This window comes from Diadema antillarum, unplaced genomic scaffold (genome assembly GCF_040938485.1).
Source record: "Diadema antillarum isolate AM-2024a unplaced genomic scaffold, OU_Dant_1.0 scf00000128, whole genome shotgun sequence".
Taxonomy (NCBI): domain Eukaryota; kingdom Metazoa; phylum Echinodermata; class Echinoidea; order Diadematoida; family Diadematidae; genus Diadema; species Diadema antillarum.
The window spans coordinates 6,906,402-6,927,938 of NW_027271017.1; the positions used below are offsets into that span (position 1 = coordinate 6,906,402).

A 21,537-nucleotide genomic window follows, 5' to 3' on the forward strand; every position below is an offset into this window, starting at 1 on the left:
ACAAAAATATGTATAGAAAATAATAAAAAACAATGACAACACAATTTTCGACACTTCAAAATATTCAGAAGACACCAAAGATGCACCATAGTTAACAGCCTCATTGTCATCATTAGGCCCTACATCATGGCAAAAAGGTAAACATCGAATCAAACCATTTTTGTAATGATATTCACCACTTGTGGAAGTCACAATTGTGAGGGAAACAGATAAGCCCTTGAATGCTGTAGAAATTCCATTCAGCAAACGAAATATCATTAAGTACTCATGGTATTCTTTTTGCAGAATTTAACAGATCATATGAAAGATCCACGTGTTTGTGGTAATGATTTATCAGTATCATATTTCAATTTACAAATATGAGATGATTTCTTCTGAATGGCTGACAAACATGTGTCCGAGATGTAAACACACTTTAGTAAAAGGTTCATTCTCCCACACTCAAAACAAGGCGTGTGATACATCCAAAATCCCAGATGACATATCAAACTGTTTTGATAAGATGAAAATAGGCCAAATGCAATTGCCTATTGCCATATACAATGTGCAAGATGATGGAAGACACCGCTGAGTTTCTTAGTTGCTGGGACTAAGCAATAACTCCTCAGGGCTCTTGCATGATATGATGTATCTCCTGTGGCTATGCGATGAAGTTAACAGTCAAGTTCGTTGCACTTGTCCTTGCACTAGTGTATTTGAGGTTGCTGATTTGGCGGACAGCCCAAAATGTCGATCCCGAAATTCCTCTTGCCGACGTAAGGTACGTAGTTTCTTTCATTGGCTTCAAAGTAGTCGGGTCCATCAATGAGGAATTTCCTGCCTACAAAAGTAGAGAGAGGGACAAGGAAAACAATAAATGAACTTGTTTTTTTAGATAGATGTTGTTGGATGCCAAAGACATAACGTGCATATTGTCTGTACAAGTCAATATGCACCTCTACCAAAATTACCTCCCCATAAAGAAGAATAGAACTAGTTTTCATGTGTTTCAGTGCGCAAACAGATTAACACATGAAGACAAGGTATATAAAGGCAATGATGATACAAAGAAAGCCTCAAGTTTTGATTATTTAGGGAAGTTAGATAATGATGGATGCAACTTAAAATAAAAATCTGGTTTGTAATTTTCCCACTTGCAAACTTCCAATACAACTTTACTTTATCTTATTGAATATAATCAACTGTTACAATCAGTCTGCAGTCTCCACTATTTCCAGGATTAATATAATTATGTTAGCCATTAGTACTATACGGAATGTTTTCAATGGAAAATTTTCTTTATGAACAAATTTGTAATATCACAAAAATCTTTTTACCACTGCCAGCTCATAGATGCTAACATAAGATATGAGAAAGTTTCTGAAAGTGTATGAGCAAATTTCTCAGTTTCTGTGGATCTGTTTTGCTTTGTTTTTGTTTTTTCGCTGCTCCTTACCATAAAATGAGAATGCAGCCTCAATGTTCGCTGATGGATGGAGTCCGCGAAACACTTTCTGGGTCGACAACCTGTCGGCCTGTCCAGACAACTCGTCGTACAGCCACACTTTACTCCCTTTGAACAGGTAGGTCTTGCCGCTGGCACGATCGTAGAGGGCAGCATTGACCCGCGAAGGGAAGTTGCTGTTTGCGTCACCGGTGCGGACGGGTCCTTCGATCAGTGTGGTGCCGTCATATACCCACTTCTTCCGGGCTGTTTGGTTAGACCAAAAGGAAATTGATCTTTTGTTATTACAAGTATTTACCCTCATTCCAATATACAGTGCGTTTTATTTATCTTTTTTTTTTTCCAAAGAGGAAGAATGTTATACTTATTTTGCACAGATGGATGTGTGCACACTTATATCATAACAATTTATTCTTTTCGATAAGGGCTGGGTTGTGTGTTTCCTCCAATTAGACTGAATGTGTACAAAGACCAACTGCTACAGCAATTGGTCGTAATAACGGTCGTAATAGCATAATGGTTACATGTAACCATTATGTAAAAAATCATGATACCTAATGCACTGAGATTATTCTGCATCAGTAATTTCATTAAAAGTTTTCCAAAATCTGTGGCAGGGCACTCTTGGTAGATGACTTCTTGAGACTTCGTGGAAAACGTGAGGGAGATATTGTTGCACATTTGTGATTTCGTCGCGTGCAATTTAATTTGTTCCTGCAGGAGGGCAGTTGTTGTTGTTTTCAATGTCTTCCTAAGACAATGTTCAGTAATATAATCATCGTCCATATGGTGTGATGCATTGTGATTCGTCTGAGTCTCTACGCGGTAACTGGAATATACAAGGAAGAATGTCTAAATGAAGAACTTAACAATAGTAAAGAATCATAACAACTGGATTCTCATCATGAATTCAAAGATTACAGGGCTGGTATCATCAATGCGTACCTTTGATAAAGACGATACGACCGTCTTGTCGTTCATACACCGTCTTGATGCCCCTTTTTAGCCCCTGGAAGAAGTAGAGGACCGAGATGCCGTTGTCTGTATCGACGGGAACCAGCGGCAAGGTACCGTCGGGAGACCCGTTCGAGTTGTAACGCGGCCTAAACCTCCACAGACGCTCGTTCTTCGTGTGGAAGAAAGAGAAACACTTAAATGGTTAAAATATTGTTCTACAACCTTGCAATAGCATTGTTGTAAAACTTAAAAACCTATTAAGTTTTCAATACATTGTCTCATTAAAATTTGAAAGTAAATATTCAAGTCTTATTGAAGATATCGAAGCCAAGAGTAGCAGTAGTACACCTATTAGAAACAGACGCAGTTTGTTGTAGCAGTAGCAGTAATAGTAGTATTGTTGTAGCAGTAATAGTGTTGTTCTTATGGGAGACAAACAAACCTGAGCATATTGTATGAGCTGTGGGGATTACACGACTTATTCTATAAAGAAGCAATGTACATGTACCTTAAACACCATCACTGTTCCCCTGATGTCGGATACGGCGTCGATTGTCGTGTTGCAGTACGGAGGGACGATGACGGGCGGAATTGTGGGCGTCGTCGTGGGAGCGACAGTGGTGGTCTCCAGGTCGGCAAATGGGTGCTTTCCTATGATGAAAATAGTAATGATAATTACAATCTCCATCATCATTACCACCATCATCGTCATCATTGTTATAAAAAAGTCAAAATCATATTGGTTGTATGAATGTGGCAATTACAATGATAATATCAAGTGTGTCAAGTATTTATACTGTATCGTGTCTGTCACACATGATACCTTTGGCGAACAATATAGCTACCCAACTTTGCTTCATCTACGAGAGCTAATCATAATATCGTCTGTTGAGAATGAGAAGGGCTTTAAGTCTTCTCGAACACTATGGGTTTTGTGATCACTTAACGCCCTTATCATTCTCAATGTAGTTACTGGGTAGGAGTAACTGCCTTGCTTAAGCTTGATGACGCCCTGTACTTGCCTTCGCGTTTTGTTTTGCTTTGTTTTGTTTTTGTTCACAGAAGTTATTCAGGAAAACGTCAACCCGGCCTTATTTTTGTCAGCTGGCTTGACACACACTGGGAGCAGTGACGAACGTTGGCTCGTGTGAAAATTAATGTCCTCTACCGTCTTCCAGAACACGACTAATGTGTCTCTTTTATTGGAAATCACTTGATTTGATGCCAGAACGGGTGGGCATATGCAGCAAACTCTTGTACATGTATGTATCACCACATCATAGTGATATTGCGAACGTGTCTTTTTTGTTTTGTTTTGTTTTTTGTTTTGTTTTTAAGTTTACCTTCTTGGCAACTAATCAGCCCATAAGTACTAAAAGCTACGAGACTAAAGCTGAGTGACAAAAGTATAGCTCCATAGTAAATACGAAAATAAGATTTTCTCTTTCTTTCCGCGTTATCCCGTAAGTTACTATTCTATAAATCCTAGTTTTCTCGTCAAATAATTGATCATAACATTCTTATAAAAAGTAGTGGTCTGTGTATATTGCACACCCATGTGACATGGAAGATAAATCATGAATGAAATATTATTGCAAGAATGGGTCGGCGACAGATTTTTAAGTCCCCGAAAAAAAAAAAAATCACATGCGCACACAAACCGTGTGTAAATGCCTCAAAAAACAACATTGTATATTACTCTTCACCGCCCTTCATACTCTCGTATGTCATGTATGTTGGAAAAATCTGACAGATAATTTCCGTGATAAACTCCCATGAGCGCTAACAGTCACTGAGGGACAGAGTCAATATTATGGTCAATTAAATCCTGTCCGTTACGTCAAATTGTGTGTATGTATGGTGACAGATAAGGACGACATACGCGTGTCGCGCTTTTTTTCCCCCCTTAGCATCCATGGTCACTATCTAGGAAAAGGACATAGGATCTTATGTAAGAGAGGGAGAGTGGGGGGGGGGGGGGAGGGAGACACGGAGGACGAAGAAACATGAGTGCGCATGCGCGCAACAACCGAAACATCCGTGAACGTGACGTTGGGGATGCGCGCGCATCACCCCGAGCACGTGACGCTATGACCCACTAATGACTGACTTACCGTATATGACCTGGATGCCGAGCCTGTCGTCGAGAGGAAGCTTGAAGTCGGGAATGTAACCTTTGTCCCAGGGCCACATAAGAGAGGACCTGTCTTTGGAGTGGTCAAGACCGAGTGCGTGTCCGATCTCGTGGGCGGCGGTGTAGAAGAAATTCACGCCTGAAGGGGGAAAAATAATACAATTATGAATATAGACCCATAGTCTAGAGGTAATCACGGTCATGTCTAATCATTAAAAAATTAATGTATCACACTCTCTCGCGGGATTGGAAGTTTCAATCTAATACAAACTTACTGATAAGGACAGTTTTATCATTATAAGACACTTAGATTTTGTGTGTATATCATACTGGGATATTTTTGCTGTGTGTATATTCTGTTTTAAACACATCAAACATAATGTGGGAACTTTGATAAATTATAATTACGAGATCCTCCGATGCCAGGGAAATGACGTAATAATGTCAAGTATACCAATGACTTCAGTCGGTACAAAGGCACGGCCATGATAACACGCACGAATCTCTATCTCCCTCGAAGCCAATCTCATGTAGACACACTTAGCCTTCCTTCCTTCCTCGGAAAACGGGGGGGGGGGGGTGGATTGATAATTGCAGAGAAGGAGACCGAGTGGAGAAGGGGGTTCACATTGAACTGTCCGTAGAAATGCCTTGAGCCCTTTTTCCAACAGGCTTGGCGACCATAGTGGCCCACAATGCCTTCCAAGAAAGCAGTTGACGCCTTACAAAGGCCGTCTTGGTCTCACACACTATAGCAGCGGACACGGTCTTTCTTAAACCCACTCCCGATTCCAGCAAAAAAGGTGAACTTGAGTAAAGTTTCGGGAAACGGTATGAAAAAGCAGCAACACGAGTTAAACTTCGATTGAAAAAAAGAAGAAATAAAACATCTGCGTGATACACTCCTATCATTATATTCGCATGAAAGCCCTGGACAATCGTTATGTCGCCTTATAGCCTATTGCACTTTGATAATATGATGACTGGCAATCGAGGGAATGAAAAAACAAAATCATAAAAATAGTGAAGTTGGCAGTGTACGCTGAACGGAATCCTCAGCAAGTTTAAAGATTTTCGTCAAATTTCTTTGGCTGAAAGACCAAAACATAATATGAAGACATATGTCTTTAGCCAGTCATAACCTATATAATTTTTTTCAAGAGGGTGAAAGAAAATACAGACGATGGGCCCTGTTGCATAAAAGTTTAGACCAAACATAAGTCCATAAATACTCAGTTCTGATTGGCTGATAATGGACTTATGTTTGATTTCATCTTTTTATACCACAGGGCCCGGCAGTCATGTAACGATATTATCACATGAGGGTTTCGCGGCAGGCCTTCGAATTTACCTGCTCTCATCTTATGCGTGTAGTTTTCGTCGTCGTCGAAGTGGACGTCGCCGTTCGTCAGCCCCCATCCGCTGTTGGGCGTGAAGGCATGTGCGAGGGTTCCGCCCTCACCGTCGAAGGCTGGGTCGCCGTACACTTCCGTGTGACGTCGGCTTCCGAACAGCAGCTCGATATCGGCGCGGCCTTCAAAGATTTCCACGAATCTGATGACAGAAAAAAAAAAATACAACAAAACACCTGAATACAATTGTTGAAGTTTCAGGCCATTACCTTTCGGGGAATAATCCAAATTACAAGACATCCCAGAAAAATATACTGATCTTGATCTGAAAATATGACTCATGAAAATAAACAAATGTATTGGTGCAATTCAAATCATATCAATAGCAATGTTGAGTATGGAGCTACCACTAACTGAGTAAGGTTGGATTATCCCTACAACAGTCATGCATGCAAAGAAAGCGTTGGTATATAGGTATACACTTCCTTTTCTCACTTCGAATCAATTAATAAGCATCTGTAAAGAATAACTTTGGTATAGATTATGTTACCAGGTATGCGTAAGTTTTTGAATAGTTAAAGCCCGTTCGATCGCAGCAGTTTTATTTACTAGTCTCAGTGCCAGTCTCCGGCGGTTTTACATCAGGTGAAATCTAATCCGGCCCATTCTGTTACGACATCAAAGTGTGACTGCCTTCTAACACTTCCCACCACGTGTCTTCCGGTTCATTTCCTATTGTATAGTAAGCGATCTCTTGATAAAGTTTCCTATTCTTCGTCTTTTTTCTTCTTCCTAGGTAATCGCTCGATTATCGCTACACTATAGTATAATAGCTGACAATTTTGTATTTACACTTGAACCGTATATGAGTCACGCGCGCGGAAATGTCCCGTAATAGTCTGCCTAATCTACCGACACCAGTCACGTGACATCGTGCCTATATTCATGAAGACATTCTGCATTGTTAAAATTCAGAGAAATGGGATGCAAAATACGTCAAAGGAGATAAAAAAGAGAAATGTCCACAAGTGAACTGATATTGGCACGATCCTTTGCACTTTGTAAGTTTGAATCTTGATTCGGGACATTAATTTTATAACGAATGACCTTTTGTTAAACTCCTTTCTTAGTAAGAGTGAATCATATCCCGTTTTGTGCTTTGTATTCAAGTCAATGCACCTCAAGAAAAACAATGGATAGCGAGATCGAATTTTCTCAAACTAATATGATTTAAGGAGTACTACTTTGAGTAGAATGGATACGTTTTCTTCTTTTTCGTTGTACTTTTCATTACACTTTTCCCATCGGGCGTAAATTAATGAGTCACATGTTTAGCAAGTCAAGGCTAACATTCCTAGACGTGTTGCACACGTCATGCTAGTATCTTGTACATAGAGAGATTGGATTAAGTCGCACTTTCCTATAATGCAACCAACAGAGTTTGAACTTTCGAGGATGAAAATACAGGCTTCAGAAATCAATGGTCAAATGGACAAGCATGACCGGAGAAAGGTCAATTAGATCTTGATATCACAACATGGGAGATGCGATTTCTTGGAAGCAACTAGGGCAAAAACGAAACAAATATAGGGGAAAACAAAAACAAACCCGGTTGTGTCATTGAGTAACCTTTGATCATAATATCTGCACTTTCATCAGGAGATAATTATACCACGAGTCTCAGCTGTCGCACTTTCATAGAATGGGCAGTATCACAATTTGCAAACATAGCTTTGATATATATACCTCTCATTCAGCATCAGGTATATTGGCAGAACACATGCGCATTTGACAATACTTGTTTGATATTTTCATACGGCACGGTACGGGAGACACAAATAAAACAAACAAACAGACAAACAAACAAACAAGCAAACGTAACAAGTCGATTTATCCTATCAGACTTTATCAAGGTGTCCATGTTCCTTACCATATTGATTATACGTAAAAATGATTATAATGCAGTCGATCTGTTATCTCACATGTGAGCGACTTGTCTTCGTGTTTTATCTTATAAGAAATTCTGCCCGCATCTGTGTTGTAATATTTTATCAAGTGTATTATACTACTTTTTTTTTTCCTTTGGTCGTGACCATAGAGTTTTGACATTGTACGTGCTATTGGGTCAATTATGTTTTTAATTGTTGTAAGTCGTGGAATTGAAGCTTTTGCTAATACGGAGACCCGTTTCGACTAAAGGGTGGTGGTTTGTTAGGGGCAGAGACACGTTTTCATCGTACGTGCTGCCCGTTTGGCTGTTGTAAGATTTCAGTCTATAGATAGAGCACGATCCGGACCCTTGTAATCCTTTTGTACGATGAAATTCAAGAGAAATTAGGTCAACTGCCCTCAGCCAGCTATAAATGTAGAAGTAGATGAAGATGGTCAGAGGTATAACCCTGTCATATATGGGGGACATTTGGGGAAACGAGTGTTTGGAAACAAGAAGGTGTTGTTTCATTGATATCTTATATCCTATTTTGATTAAAGATATAATTTTGGACTTTGGTTTTTATTGCTTTGCTTTAATATCTATATGAGCTCTTTGGAAGGTGCTTTATCTTTAAACTTATAGATTCATTCAGGCTTTCATTACAGTGAAGCTGAAATTCCATCCAGATATTCTTTTACTAAGCGGATAAGTTTTGTCTGTGCCCACATATCTTAGACAAATGAACATTTGTGACATTAATGTGTATGAAACAAAAGGAGACCTGCTCATCAGCTAGATCACCAGTGATCACACAGAGTTGACAAACTTTTCTTGCTCTCCACTTTTGAAATTCATAGCTTTTTAAAGTTACTGTCAGATTTTTTTTTTTTGGTCAAATATCTACTGAGTTACTTCTCTGATTTTTCTGTTTTCATAACAACGCAATATAATATCATGGAGCGATAATGTTATTTCACTGTTTGTTTGTTTGTTTGTTTGTTTGTTTCTGATCATTTTCGTAGTTTACGAAGTGCCTGCAATCAGTTTGATTGACGTGATACAAATTCTTGAATCTGGAGCTGAATCCTTACAAGTGGCGAGCCAAATGCAGCGTTTTGATTCACAGCTAATGACATAAAAGACTCATGACCTTATGAGAAATAATAGCCCACGCACATGACACAGCCCATCAAAGCACTACGGTGTCCTCGAAGAGATAATCTCCTTTCGCTTCACCATTCTCTTTCGGATCTGCCTGTTTGTTGTCGTGGGTAGAACTGTATCAGCTCGGCTTCCGAACGTTGATCATGCGTGCCATCCTTGTATGTTTAGGCGATTGTCTACCTTTTATTACACGAAAACATTTTTACTCTGATTGAAAGCGCTGATCCAAACAGACCAACAGATGAATAAGATTTCACATTGCTTCCTATGCCACAGCAACGATTATCTATCGTTTTACAAAATATGGCACATGTTGTGCAAACAGGGTTTTCTTGTTGTTGTTGTTGTTGTTGTTGTTGTTGTTGTTATCATTATTGTTGTTTTTCTTGTTGTTGTTGTTGTTGTCGCTTTCATAAGAGTTGAATTAAATGCATCCACCAATCTCAGACAGGGCCAATAGGTTTTCTTTTTCTTTTCTTTTTGTATTACCAACTTAACGAAGAAGCCATACATTATAATCAAAACGATTATCATCCATTATCTTGGACTCTATACTAGTGGGCATTCCCTGGGCCAGAAGAGTGTGCGTGTCGGTCAAGTTATAGAATTTAGCTCTGCCCATTCCCCAAACACAAAGGGACTCCGCTGCCCCTGACTCATCAATCTATGGCATAACTGTCAAAGCTTTTGTAAATTCAGGGCTTTGAAATCTAAAAGCTTTCCATAGACCTTTGAGACTTTGAAAAAGAAGAGAACACATAACTATAAGAAATATTATCAAAATGGTATTATCATGGTTTGTTGACCCCTTGATCTGACCTGGACTACTGGACCACTCTCTGGTTCTAGACAAGATTATGTTTAAATGCTTTATAACTGACTCTAAATGTAGTTCAAGTAAGTTGGTCTGTTTAAAAGGGTAATTTTGGGTTCATTCTATTTGGGGCAAACCATAGACATCCAACCATAGACAGAAAATAAAATCCTAAGTGGTGTCAAAAGAGCGATGTTGAATGCACGACTGCCTTGGTGTATGAAATACGGTTAGTGTGGCGCTGGAATGGGAAATACAGGTATATCTACGAATACACTTTATGTCCAGTGCACGCATTAAAAAGGAACAGTATTAAACTTGAATGAAAATCTGTCATGGTCGTTCTACAATCATATCCGTACACCATTATAGATATAGGCCTGCCGCATTTTCTGTTCAATGTTTCTTCTTGAAATGGCTAGTTGATTTTATACATTGTTTATGCTCTTTCACGTCTAAAAGTATTTCAACTTAACTGAAATAGGAAAGTATAGGTAAAGAACGTTGGTAATCAATCGGTTACTGAGTATTGGGTCTGTTAATCTGATGTATGTCATCCTGAATAAATGCCTCCATTATAGAATATCATAAAAGAAAAAACGTAGTAGTAATGGTTGCATTATAATGATCTTCATCATCACTACTATGATTGCTCTTTAGTTTCCATCTCTAAGCAATCCCTCAACTTGCTGCTAAACAACGTGATAAAGACAGCTGCAAAGTAAAGTGGGTGTGTATTTCCCCCACTATCTATATCCCCCACTGCCTTAACTCCTCTAAAGTCAGTGAGTCAACACATTACAAGTATATTACATCAATCAATACAGCAGAACGTAAACCAGTTATCCTATTATCATTTCCACCTCGTTGCCTTCGCAACCTGCACAACTTTTTTTTTTCTTTTGAGACCGCGACCTCTACAGTCCTGTGATGGTGAGAGGGAGGCTAGACTATCATCGATCGGTGAAAGCCGCGAATCTTTTGTCTTTTCATTTGTGTGTAAGTGGCGCTATATACACAAGATTGAAACAATATGGTTTTGGCGATTTTTACGCTCAGCGTGACATGGTGAGATCGTCTCTATTGTCTAAACTTTTTTTTTTTTTTTTTTTTGGTTAATGTGAGTGGTAGTTCCACCGCCACAAAGGTCACTGCCCACTAGTCTTATTCCATGCGCCAGGATCGATTATCCTAAACTTGTGATTATATTCATAAAATGAAAAACATTGTTAATATTACAAATTTAGCTTTCCGTCTGAGGGAATAGTGCCAAATAAAAAACAGCATCAACAACAACGAGAGGAAAAGGGAGGAAAAGGGCTGGGCTGGAGCAAACAACGACAACTGGGAGAAAATCGATATCCTATAGCTTTCTTTATTTTTTATTTTTTGTCTCGATCAAGACTACTGTAATTCAGCAAGAGACTATTGACCATAATTCCATATTGCTCAACCTATTAATAGCTTGTACCAGGAAAGCCAAACGGGACAGTCAAATCACAACTTGCTTTGAATACCAGCACAATGTACCGTTGTCATACAACTAAGGGTGGGTGGGTGGTGGTGGGGGGGGGGGGGGGGGGGGGTGGGGGCCTAGTAAATGGTCCAGAATCTGATGATTATATCCATAATGATACCTCAAACTGAATTGGAATGACCTTACGATGTCACCGGAGGAGACCAAAATATAAGTCGATTAACGGGGGGAGGGTGTGAGAAGCTTGCTCTACTAATTCAAAATGAAATAGAACTCCCCATTCTACGTTTAAGTTGTTTGCCGAAATGGTTGAGTCATAATTGGTTTGAAATATCTAGGGATCAAGACTACTGAATGGCGAGTCAATCAGTGTTCAAATAATAAAATGCGTCACAGAAGTCATATTGCGACAGACGATTTGCATACAAACGTTACGCCCCGTACATCAGCAAAAAAAAAAAAAAATGCCTTCAAAGTAATGATTATAGTGTAAAACGAAAGAGAAAACAGCAGGATTTTTCTCTCTCTCTGAAGATTTGACAATTACTCCACTCACTACGATAATAAGCAAGCCGCTGGCATCTCTTACAACAAAAATTTTCTGTTCAGGTCTATTTGAATTCAGTCATTCAATTTTTCATAACATTGTATGCAAATATGACCCTTATAAACTTATACTTGAACAGAAGTAACTAAAGGGGGTGTTTCTGCTACTAATGAAAAGATTGCAATTAATTTTTTTTAATATATAACACTGTCACGAATACTGTATATGATTTAGAAATAGATGATGTCAATTATATCCTGTATGTATGTCCGAACCCGATAAGCACAAGTCCTAGTATTTTGTTACACTTACAATGTTTTTTATTGCGTTATCATCAAAAGAACTGGCATTAGCGATGAGAATGAACGAAAATAATTTTGCTGAAAGCAACAAACCTCATGAAATTGGAAGTATTCTAAATAGGAAATACAACTTTCATTTCATGAAGTGTTTCTTGGGAAACAGGCAAAATAATGACGTCCATCTTTATCGTACTCAACGAAAAAGTTCGCTCAACTTTACGTCCCTTCTTGTTCGAGTACGCATTTAAAGATTGAAATAACATGTCGAGAGAATGACTGTCCGATTTTTTCCCCAACTCCACTATCAAAAACCGCAACGCCACAAACCCTCAACCCATGCGCAAAACGAAATCACACAAAGGCGCGACAATGGACAATGGCATGGACTTGGAAACTGGCGAAGACAACAGTCTTAATACACGACTTTGCTTGTGTTATGTTTGTATGTGTTGCCTACACGTGTGTTTATGTGTGTGTGCGTGTGTTCTTTTGACGTTATCTCTTGTCATTCCTTTGACATTAAGTCAGCGGGCTATTTTCGTTCCCCATTCAAAGACGAAAAACTTGTTTTTCTACTTTGCGCATTACCGAGATACAATGAGAGATGATAAGTAGCAACAGGAGCACTTAAAAGTGTACAAGCATGCTAAGTACCATAATACAGAATTTTGTTTTCAACCTGTCTTTGTGTTCTAAATTGCCCCCATCCCAAACCATTTACGCTATATCTGACTAATAGCTTGTTCTTTGTGGTGCTGAACCTTTAATGTACTGTGACAGGTCCTTTTGAAGAAAAGAAGTCAATGCAGGATGCTTCTTACTTTTTTTTCCAGTGAATACATCTGATATTACCTTTTAGTTTGCACTAAGTCTTTTGTTGAGATATTTTTTCGGCGTAATTGAACGGATAGTTACTGGGATGGAAATATAATACAGTATAGTGTGAAGGGTTCTCATTTTCATGAATAGATTGTAATTATTGAATAGGTTATTGTCCATGTTCCCTGTCCCCTTTTACTTATTTCTAGTTTTCAAGGAAAGCCGGAAAGATGGCAGTTTTCATTTACCTCCGTCATTTTTTTTTTTTTTTTGCTTTCTTAGTAGTGGGGATAATTAAAAAAAAAAGAAAAGTCGGCCAAATAAAGTGAAATGACTAAATTATTAACAGCTTGAGTTGATTGTTCTCATCTGTGTTATTGCATGAATCCTCAACTGCAAATACGGGACGCAAACTAAATACCGATTAACGTCATCAGTGTTTCTTTTCCCACTATAATTGCTGTCGCGTGACCTCTTGAGAGCATGCGCCCACTTTTATTATGTTATTGTTAATGCAAAGGCTTCGATCATCTTTTCTACGTTTAGTTACACCATCGCTATCACTTAATAACCTCAGAGGGTAAGGAAACATAGAATATCCACAATCATAGCGTGTCTGAGATGGTGGGCAATTATATGCTAGCATCTTTTTTAACCTGATTATTCGATGTTTTTATTATCTCGAAGACAAGTGCTGAGAGCAGCGCGTAAAGACTTCAGGATCTTGAGCCAACAAGCCAAACGATGAATCAAGATCATGAAATGAAGCGACATAAAAGCCATGCATGCTCGCTCCTCTGGTGCTAAATGAAAATCCGTCATCAGGGTTACCCATGATTGAGGATGAGACCTAGACTGGGGCCTCCTGATCTACATTCTTTAGAAGAACACATGACGCATCACATTAAATAATGACAAGGAATTTCAGGGCTGCAGTATCGAATTGTCATGAAAAATAAACCAGCAAATAAATAGAGACACCTTGGAGTATGTATGGATAAAACTTTAATGCTATGGTATCGGATATCTACCTCTGCTTTCTTTCAAAACCATAGCACATCACTTTTCTCACCATGCCCAATTATCACTTCATACCTTGCAGTTTTCAATCGCTTTTATGCTTATATTGTAGCATTCTGCCATTCTATTTTCGTTTTATCTGACATGCATAATCTCTTAATGGATGCTCCTTCTTGCGTTTGTTTTTAAATGAGTATAAATATATGAATTCATTTATTTTCTCTCTATATCTATCTATCTATCTATCTATCTATCTATCTATCTATCTAAGTTCCGTCATCTTGACCTCTGCGCACTTACGTTTTGTTTGGTTGTGTTTTCAAAGTCACGAAGCTTCTAAAAATAAATGTAATCTATTTGTCACTAAATGGATGTTGGAGCTGTTTGCGTTGTCTTTTAATACTTTGTAATTCCTCCCTCACACACGGATTCTCTCTATATTTGTGTATTGAGGATCGTTTATCTCGGGACGACATCTTGTTGAAGAAAGATTGTTTGCGTTCATCAAGCTGAATTACATTCGGCAATGAGATAAAGTTTGCAAGTAACGGTCATATTATGAGGTCAGCGTTAATCATTTCTGGAATTTGCCCCGCCACGCACGTTGAGTCATTAAAGACAATGTCTGTTTGGTTAGTGAGCTCCGTCGTGCATTCCTTGATGGCTACTCATGTTTTGAAGAGGGGGGGGGGGGGGGGGGGGGGGAGGAAGAAATCGATTTTTAAGTCGACTGGTCATCGCTTGCCCATTCGCAGAATCCAAACAGTGGTCCCGAATGGTCAAGATGGACGAAATTTGCTGACCCGAGAACAATGACAGCCATTCGAAACAATAAAAACAAAGGGCGTTGTTTGTTGGAGTAGTATATGTTTCATCGAAAACATTCAACGTTTCGTATAATGGTTATTTATAACTTGATGATTATGTCTTTGGTAGAATAAGCCCGTTGCCCTCTGACTGCAGTAGACGCATTAATACACTAGTCGAAAAAAAAAACAAACCCGAGAATCAATAGGAGAGTTCACAAACCAAATAAAGGCTTATTAATGCTTATAGCGATGATGCTCTTATCTTAGTGAAAAACAATAAATACAAACACCCCCAAAACAACAACAACAAACAAACAAACAAACAAACAAACAAACAAACAAACAAACAATGATTTTCGGGCAAAAATGACAGTCCATCATCAGAAGTAAGATGCGTGTTTTCTGGCCCATAGCAATACCTAACTACTTGAGTAATACAATCTTTGTGTGTCCACTGCAATGAGGTATGCGCATATTACGCAGTTGTGCTGACATCAAAACAAATAAGAAAATATTTATAGAGCTACTTACAAGAGAGGGGGGGATTCATACTCATACTCTTTTGAAGAAAATAATAAAGAGTTTTATGAATAATTCTATACTCCATTCATCTTTTCTACTCCCCCACAAAAGTATTGCGTCGAATTCCATGTTAATGGATATTGTGAATGGTGCCATTATAATTATAAGGACGCAAATGACGTGCGAGCTACAAGTTCTACAACTTTATTTGAATTGTAAGTTCCAGGAGTTTGAAGAGCAAACGAACGAACACGAAACCCAGCCCCATAACAAACAATGTCTGCAACAGCGTAGTAATGTTTTTGTTTGCTTGCTCAACAACTATCGTGTCATTCTTGGCATTCCATACACTTCAACACAACACTCAATTGACAGAGCGATATCTGTTTTGGGACACTTCAGTTCTGGGTACGTCTATTGTTTAGCTGACAACAACCGAGGAATTTAGAAGTTTGGAACTTTCATCACAGTTGAATGGTTGTAATCTGTATAAGATGTTTCTATTTTGAAGTTCCTTTTGCGTTTGTCACCGCAATCTATTTTTTTTTTCGTTCAAAGCTAATTGTATAGAACCTGAAGGATTTGACGTAATAATGCGTCACATTTGTGCTATTAATTTGTCCTACCTCTCCAAATTTTAGAATAGCAGGGAGTTATGTTCACTTTCTTTCATGCTTTTTTTTATGCAGTGACTTCGTGTAGACATCTGTTGGCCAGTATGGTACGCACACACTGGGTATGACGACTCAACAAAGCTCGAAAAATTAAACCATTCAACAAACAATATTTTGTTTGTTTGGGGTTTGGGTTTTTTCTCAAGCGAATGTCGTCTGAGAGAGGACGTATTAAACTCAAAATCCAACATTATACTTCGGTACATCGTCGATTCACCGAATGCTTTACTGAATAGGCCCGCACTATAGCGAAGCAGAGATTTTCTGCTGTTCTGTTTTATTACAAAGCGCGCCTCCTATCCTTATTCTTAAGACAATCGTTTCCCCCTTCCAAATCAAAAGGTGCATATCCTATAGACATCAATAGAACACAGTTGCTGAAAGGATCACAAGCCTTCCTGCAAATTATCTAGATGCATATATATATATTGGTTAATCTTTTTTGTAAACAGGCTAGATATTTTGACCCGAACACCGGTGGACGGGGCTATACGTGGCCTTGGACATTGTTTGGCCGACAATTGTATGCATTTTACTGGCGTTTAACCTGTCGGTCTAATACCCCTTTGTAACAGACGGTTTGATCCTTTATTCCTTCTTTATGTGACATGGAGCCGCGGGGAAGGAGAAACGCGCATAGTACTTAGATACAGTCATAATATTCAGATTAAGTTACCTTCGTGAGATAAATTTGCATTACATGAGTATACGTGTGTTTGTAAGCGTCTGAGCATCACCTATGACTGGATGCAATTGAACTATTTCAATTTCATTGACGCAGCAAACCACGGGAAGTGCAAACAGATAATGATGTTATACCATGGTTGAGAGAAGGCCGATAGACTCCAGGTTTGAGTGGAGCCGTGATTAAATCATCCGGGTAGACCACGTGACCACATAAAGTGGAACGTTCTGCCCGCACACTCGACCTCAGGTCCCCGGGTTCGAGCCCCCTGGCTGCAGCGAGTGTGCCTCTTGGCAGGGCACTTTATCCCCCTCATTGCCAAGTCCCTCGGGATAATTATGCCCCCCCCCCCCCCCCTTGCTGCTTACAGCTCGATTCCTTCTTTACTGACGATTTAACTTCGTACAATGTCTATAACTGAGCTTTTAAAGTGTATCCTTAAAGGGTTACAGTGTTGAGTGATAGCATCATAATAGATCGACATGATAATTTAGAATTGGACTGACGTGGTAAGACTTTGAGACTGGTGTTAGAAGGTAAGACTGGTGATATCAATTTATTTTGAGACTTACACTAGAGGCGTGACGTCACTCCAAAGGGTGAAAGCCTCCCTCAGATCATACCGGACTTGGGCCTGGCTGATGTTCGACTTGGGTCCGGGGTAGTTGATGATGCGGTACGTTAGCGTGTTCCTGTTCCACCTGTAGTTGCCGCCGGCGACACTGTAGCGTCGCTTCCGCGCCGCCACCCCCGTCGTTTCGCTCGTATCGACCTGCTCCTGGAGATCGGGGTCCGGCATACCGCACCGACTTTGTCCCATTATTTGCACGGTCTCCTCGTCTAGCTCGCCGGTGGGTTCGATGTTGGCGTAGACCTGCAGTTTCTGCACGGCGCGAACGAATTTGTCGCTCTCGAACGTCTCCCCCGCCGTCTTGCCCGGCTCAATGTCGTCTTGCCCTAGGTAACCGTACCCCGTGAAGAATTTCTGTGGTCGTGAAGGAGGAGAGTCAGCACAAAAGAGTACAATAAAGGCATATGCCAATAAAGCCCTGTATTTTACTCAACAATAATTATGTCAAGATCGAAGACCTCACGACAGGCAGTTCTATTTCTATTATACTATGTAAAGTTTTTCATACCTGCATGGTATCGAGGTTACATACACTAGGTGTTGCTATGCTTGGCAAGCTTCAGACAAGCTCGATTGTTGTCAGGAACGCGTTCTTTTTTAAATGTTTGTCTAAGATTAACATGTTACAAACGGGTCTTTTCGAAACAATATCAGTGTGATCAAGCAAGTTGATTTTTCATAATGTATAACATAATTTTCAGTGTTGCAAATGCTCTTGAAACACCTCCTTTGAATAATGCAGATAGATGGAAAAGCACCGAATTGAATACTTGGGGAAGAACACCTAATCTTAATTATAATGTGGCCATAAAAATGACCAATTTCTGCTTTTGTCGCGGAAAAGAAAACAGCGACAAGTGTTACATTGACAATGGTAGTTACAGCATTTTGGTAAATATTCTAAAGAATAATAATAACTAACAGGCGTTGCGATGCTACCACTTCTATAACAACAAAAATCCAAGCAACAGACTGCACAGCAGAACCCCTGCACCCAGTCTCAATTTTGCATTTTGTTGCGATATATAGGCCTAGTGTTCTATCATGGTTCGATATAATAACGGCTGAATGATACAACCCAGTTTTACTGTCATCCGACACGCAATAAAAGCACGTGACTTTCATTTATCCGCAGAGCATTCATGTGTTCTTGCACTTCAGAACGTGACGCCAAGCATTTTCCTGTTTGATATGACGAGACTCAATTAAAACTCAGTCCGCTCACATATAGGAAACGATATCGTAGTGAAGACAATAAACGAACAAATGCGAGAATACTGTACATTCTTTAGCAGTTTGGATTTCATAGTAAACAATGGCCAGCATGATAACGAAAGAGACGGAAAATATCATTTTAGCCCCGTTCTTTGATACAATGAACACACACACGCACACACACACACACACGCTTAACTGTACCTGAATTTTTACGCAAATCAATTGAAATAATCGTCAGTTCCTTTCATTTTTAAAAAGAATACTTGCATAAGCGTAATCAAAAGCAGTTTGCTTTTTTTATATATCTTCCTAAGAGAAACGGAAAAGTGAGAATTGAGAAGTTTCAATGAAACAAACAATCCAGAATAAATGTAACAACACACACACAAAAAAAAAACAAAACTTATGAACAAACAAACTTACAAACAAACAAGCAAACAGTATGTGCTTACCAAACTTGTAGCCAGTTTGGCTTCGTCAGTTTCTGGAACAGGCGCTCCACTCACGCCTGCCGTCACGAGAAAAAGTAGTAATAAAGAGAAAATTGATGGCGCTGCTGAACTTCTGTTCCCTGCCATTTTGCAATCTGTTTTTATCGAGTCAGTAATCTCACAAAAGAAGACGCAATTTTACTTCCAGATCAAAATGGAAGAAGGATGCAGAAATAGAGGTGCTTCGATAGCCCCTTTCTGTCCTTTGATGTAACTGGTGGTTAGTCGTCTGTTTGGAAAGAAATGTCCGTGCGAAGTTTGTCTCCTAATTATTGATTGATAAAAATCCCACCGTCCTTGTGTTCACTGTTTCTTGCTGTTAACGTGAGCTGAGCTGCCTCTGTGGCGTGTCGTGATGCTTGCCGTGAACTCACATTTGCTTCTGCTTTGACAACAGCACTTCAACTAGACACAGACGTTTTCGTTTGCGAGTCAGTACGCTTCTTACTCCATTTCACATGTGCAGTCGTATTTATAAGAACCAAGGAGTGACATCATTGCAAAATTATGAGCGGTGCGCGGTGGCGGTTTTCTCGTGGGCTTCCTACAAAGGCAACTAAACGTTCGCTCAGGCAGACTCAGGTTCTTGCGTGTGATTCGTGCATGTGCTGAGCATGCGCGCAAGTTATACGCGGGACCCCCCCCCCCCCCCCTGCCGCGCTGATCAAATAATGACCAATTTCTTTGATTCTGCGATTAGCGGACCTTTTTCTCTGCACCTGCTAGTCAATCCCAGCACCAAACTGGCAATGAGCCACAACTTTCCTTTCCTTCTCCTAAACCCAAAACAATCCCATACGTCAATGACGAGAATCTTGCGCAAGATGTATACGGAACTCCAGCTGGTTTGGTTAGGGCTTAGGGTTAGATGCATCGCGGGTCATTCGAGTACAGACACACCTATGTTCATCGATGCAGGGCTGATATTTCCCTAAATTCGGTCTCGTCCAGCTACCAATGATTACGTCACATCCGGTCAGAAATTATAAAAAAAAATGAATCTTGTTTTCTGCTCTTGTGAGCGAGAAATTTACGTCAATGAATACCTCTTGGTGTCAAAGAATCACAAACACCGTAATAACCGATAACATCAAAAACGTTTATTAAGTCATCACCATGCATGACTCACAGGAATTTATTTTCCATAAAAGAATGCTGTATACAATTACATTATTTGTATCTATTTTGAGTGATCGTGGGCATGTAAATCATAATATGTATTAACTGTTGGAGTGAAAGAAAGTCGTAAAAAAAGTCTGTAACAACAACTATAGCTTCACTCATCAACCACCCGGAAGGAGAAAGAAGGACATTACACACAAGCAAACAAAAAGTAGAAATGCCTGAGTATTTTGATCATTGCTTTATATTACTATCTTGCCATTTCTCTCATTGTGTCTTGCTTTTTTGAGCCGGTAACTTTTCCCGAGTTTTGGCCAAAGACTGCTTGTGACCAGTTACCAGTAACTCGCTGAAACATGCCTTCTTCTATCATCCTTGCGTACAGACGCGGGAACAGCAAAGCTATCATGATACACCAGAACATGTTGGAACCTATGCTACTGCATAGCTCTAGCAAACTTTGATATAAACACCATCATTGCAAATCCCTTGCCCACTTTCTGTTTTGACTTTGCCGCCCGTTTGCCTCTAGAGTCGCCAACGTAATAAGTCAAAAAAAAAACACCAAACAAACAAACAAAACAATCGGAAATCAGTTATTAGATCGAACGCACGCTATCGCTTATAACAAAATAAACAAATAAACAGAAATAAAAATGCGTAGTTGGTCAAACTTTGTCAAACTTTTGTATTGTCATTCTACCAACGGTCAATTGAAAGACCTATCACAGACAGACCGGTAATGGCTGGCTTCCGATATGCGTCGATCGAGTGACTCCTTGGACACGAAGTTTAGATCCGTTTCGCCTCTGATGTGATTGAGAAAACATTCGACGCTCCCCGCGTCCCATCCGTTTTAGCTGCTAATTCAAAACCTTTTCCGACACGCTAGGCGGACTTCCCGACCTTCAACTGGTTTCTTCACAGCATGAGCGGGAAAGAAGAAACCCTTGGCTGTATTGATCGAAGAAGAGTCACTAACAGTCTGATCCAATCATGTCTTCTCAAGTCAGAGACATTCACTGCTGTGAAAAAGTGAACTGTCTTGAGGATTTTTGTGGTCCGGCGCTTTAGATTTTTATCATGCTACAAACTTTTAATTTTCTTATGAGACGAGAACATCCAAAATCTTCTCTTTCTACTTGATAGGTAGAATCTGGGCAAGAATCATAACATCATTGTTTTTTGGCAATGTATTACAATTAAATGTATAAACATTCAGTGTGTTGTGCAACTTTCTTTTGCAGTGAGATCATAAGACTGAGTCAGTGAATATGACAATATTTTGTTGAATTATAGGTATATACACCATTTGATAATACCCAATAATGATAAATAATACCCAATAATACTCAGTTGACAATGATATTGATTTCCTGGAAATTACAATATCTATATATTTCAATTTATTCAATTTTCAAT

The 21,537-nt window shown here is 39.4% G+C and overlaps 1 protein-coding gene across 1 annotated transcript; it reads right to left on the bottom strand.

Annotated features, from left to right (window-relative positions):
* Positions 1 to 686: 686 nt before the first annotated feature.
* LOC139720445 (collagenase 3-like) lies at positions 687 to 19,341 on the bottom strand. The gene is made up of 8 exons (XM_071631803.1): positions 18,955 to 19,341; positions 17,226 to 17,638; positions 5,887 to 6,089; positions 4,516 to 4,674; positions 2,910 to 3,052; positions 2,390 to 2,570; positions 1,436 to 1,690; positions 687 to 820 (listed from the first exon to the last, which is right to left on the bottom strand). Exons 1-8 carry the CDS (start codon positions 19,078 to 19,080, stop codon positions 687 to 689), a joined length of 1,614 nt encoding a protein of 537 aa, XP_071487904.1. The 5' UTR covers positions 19,081 to 19,341.
* Positions 19,342 to 21,537: the final 2,196 nt, after the last annotated feature.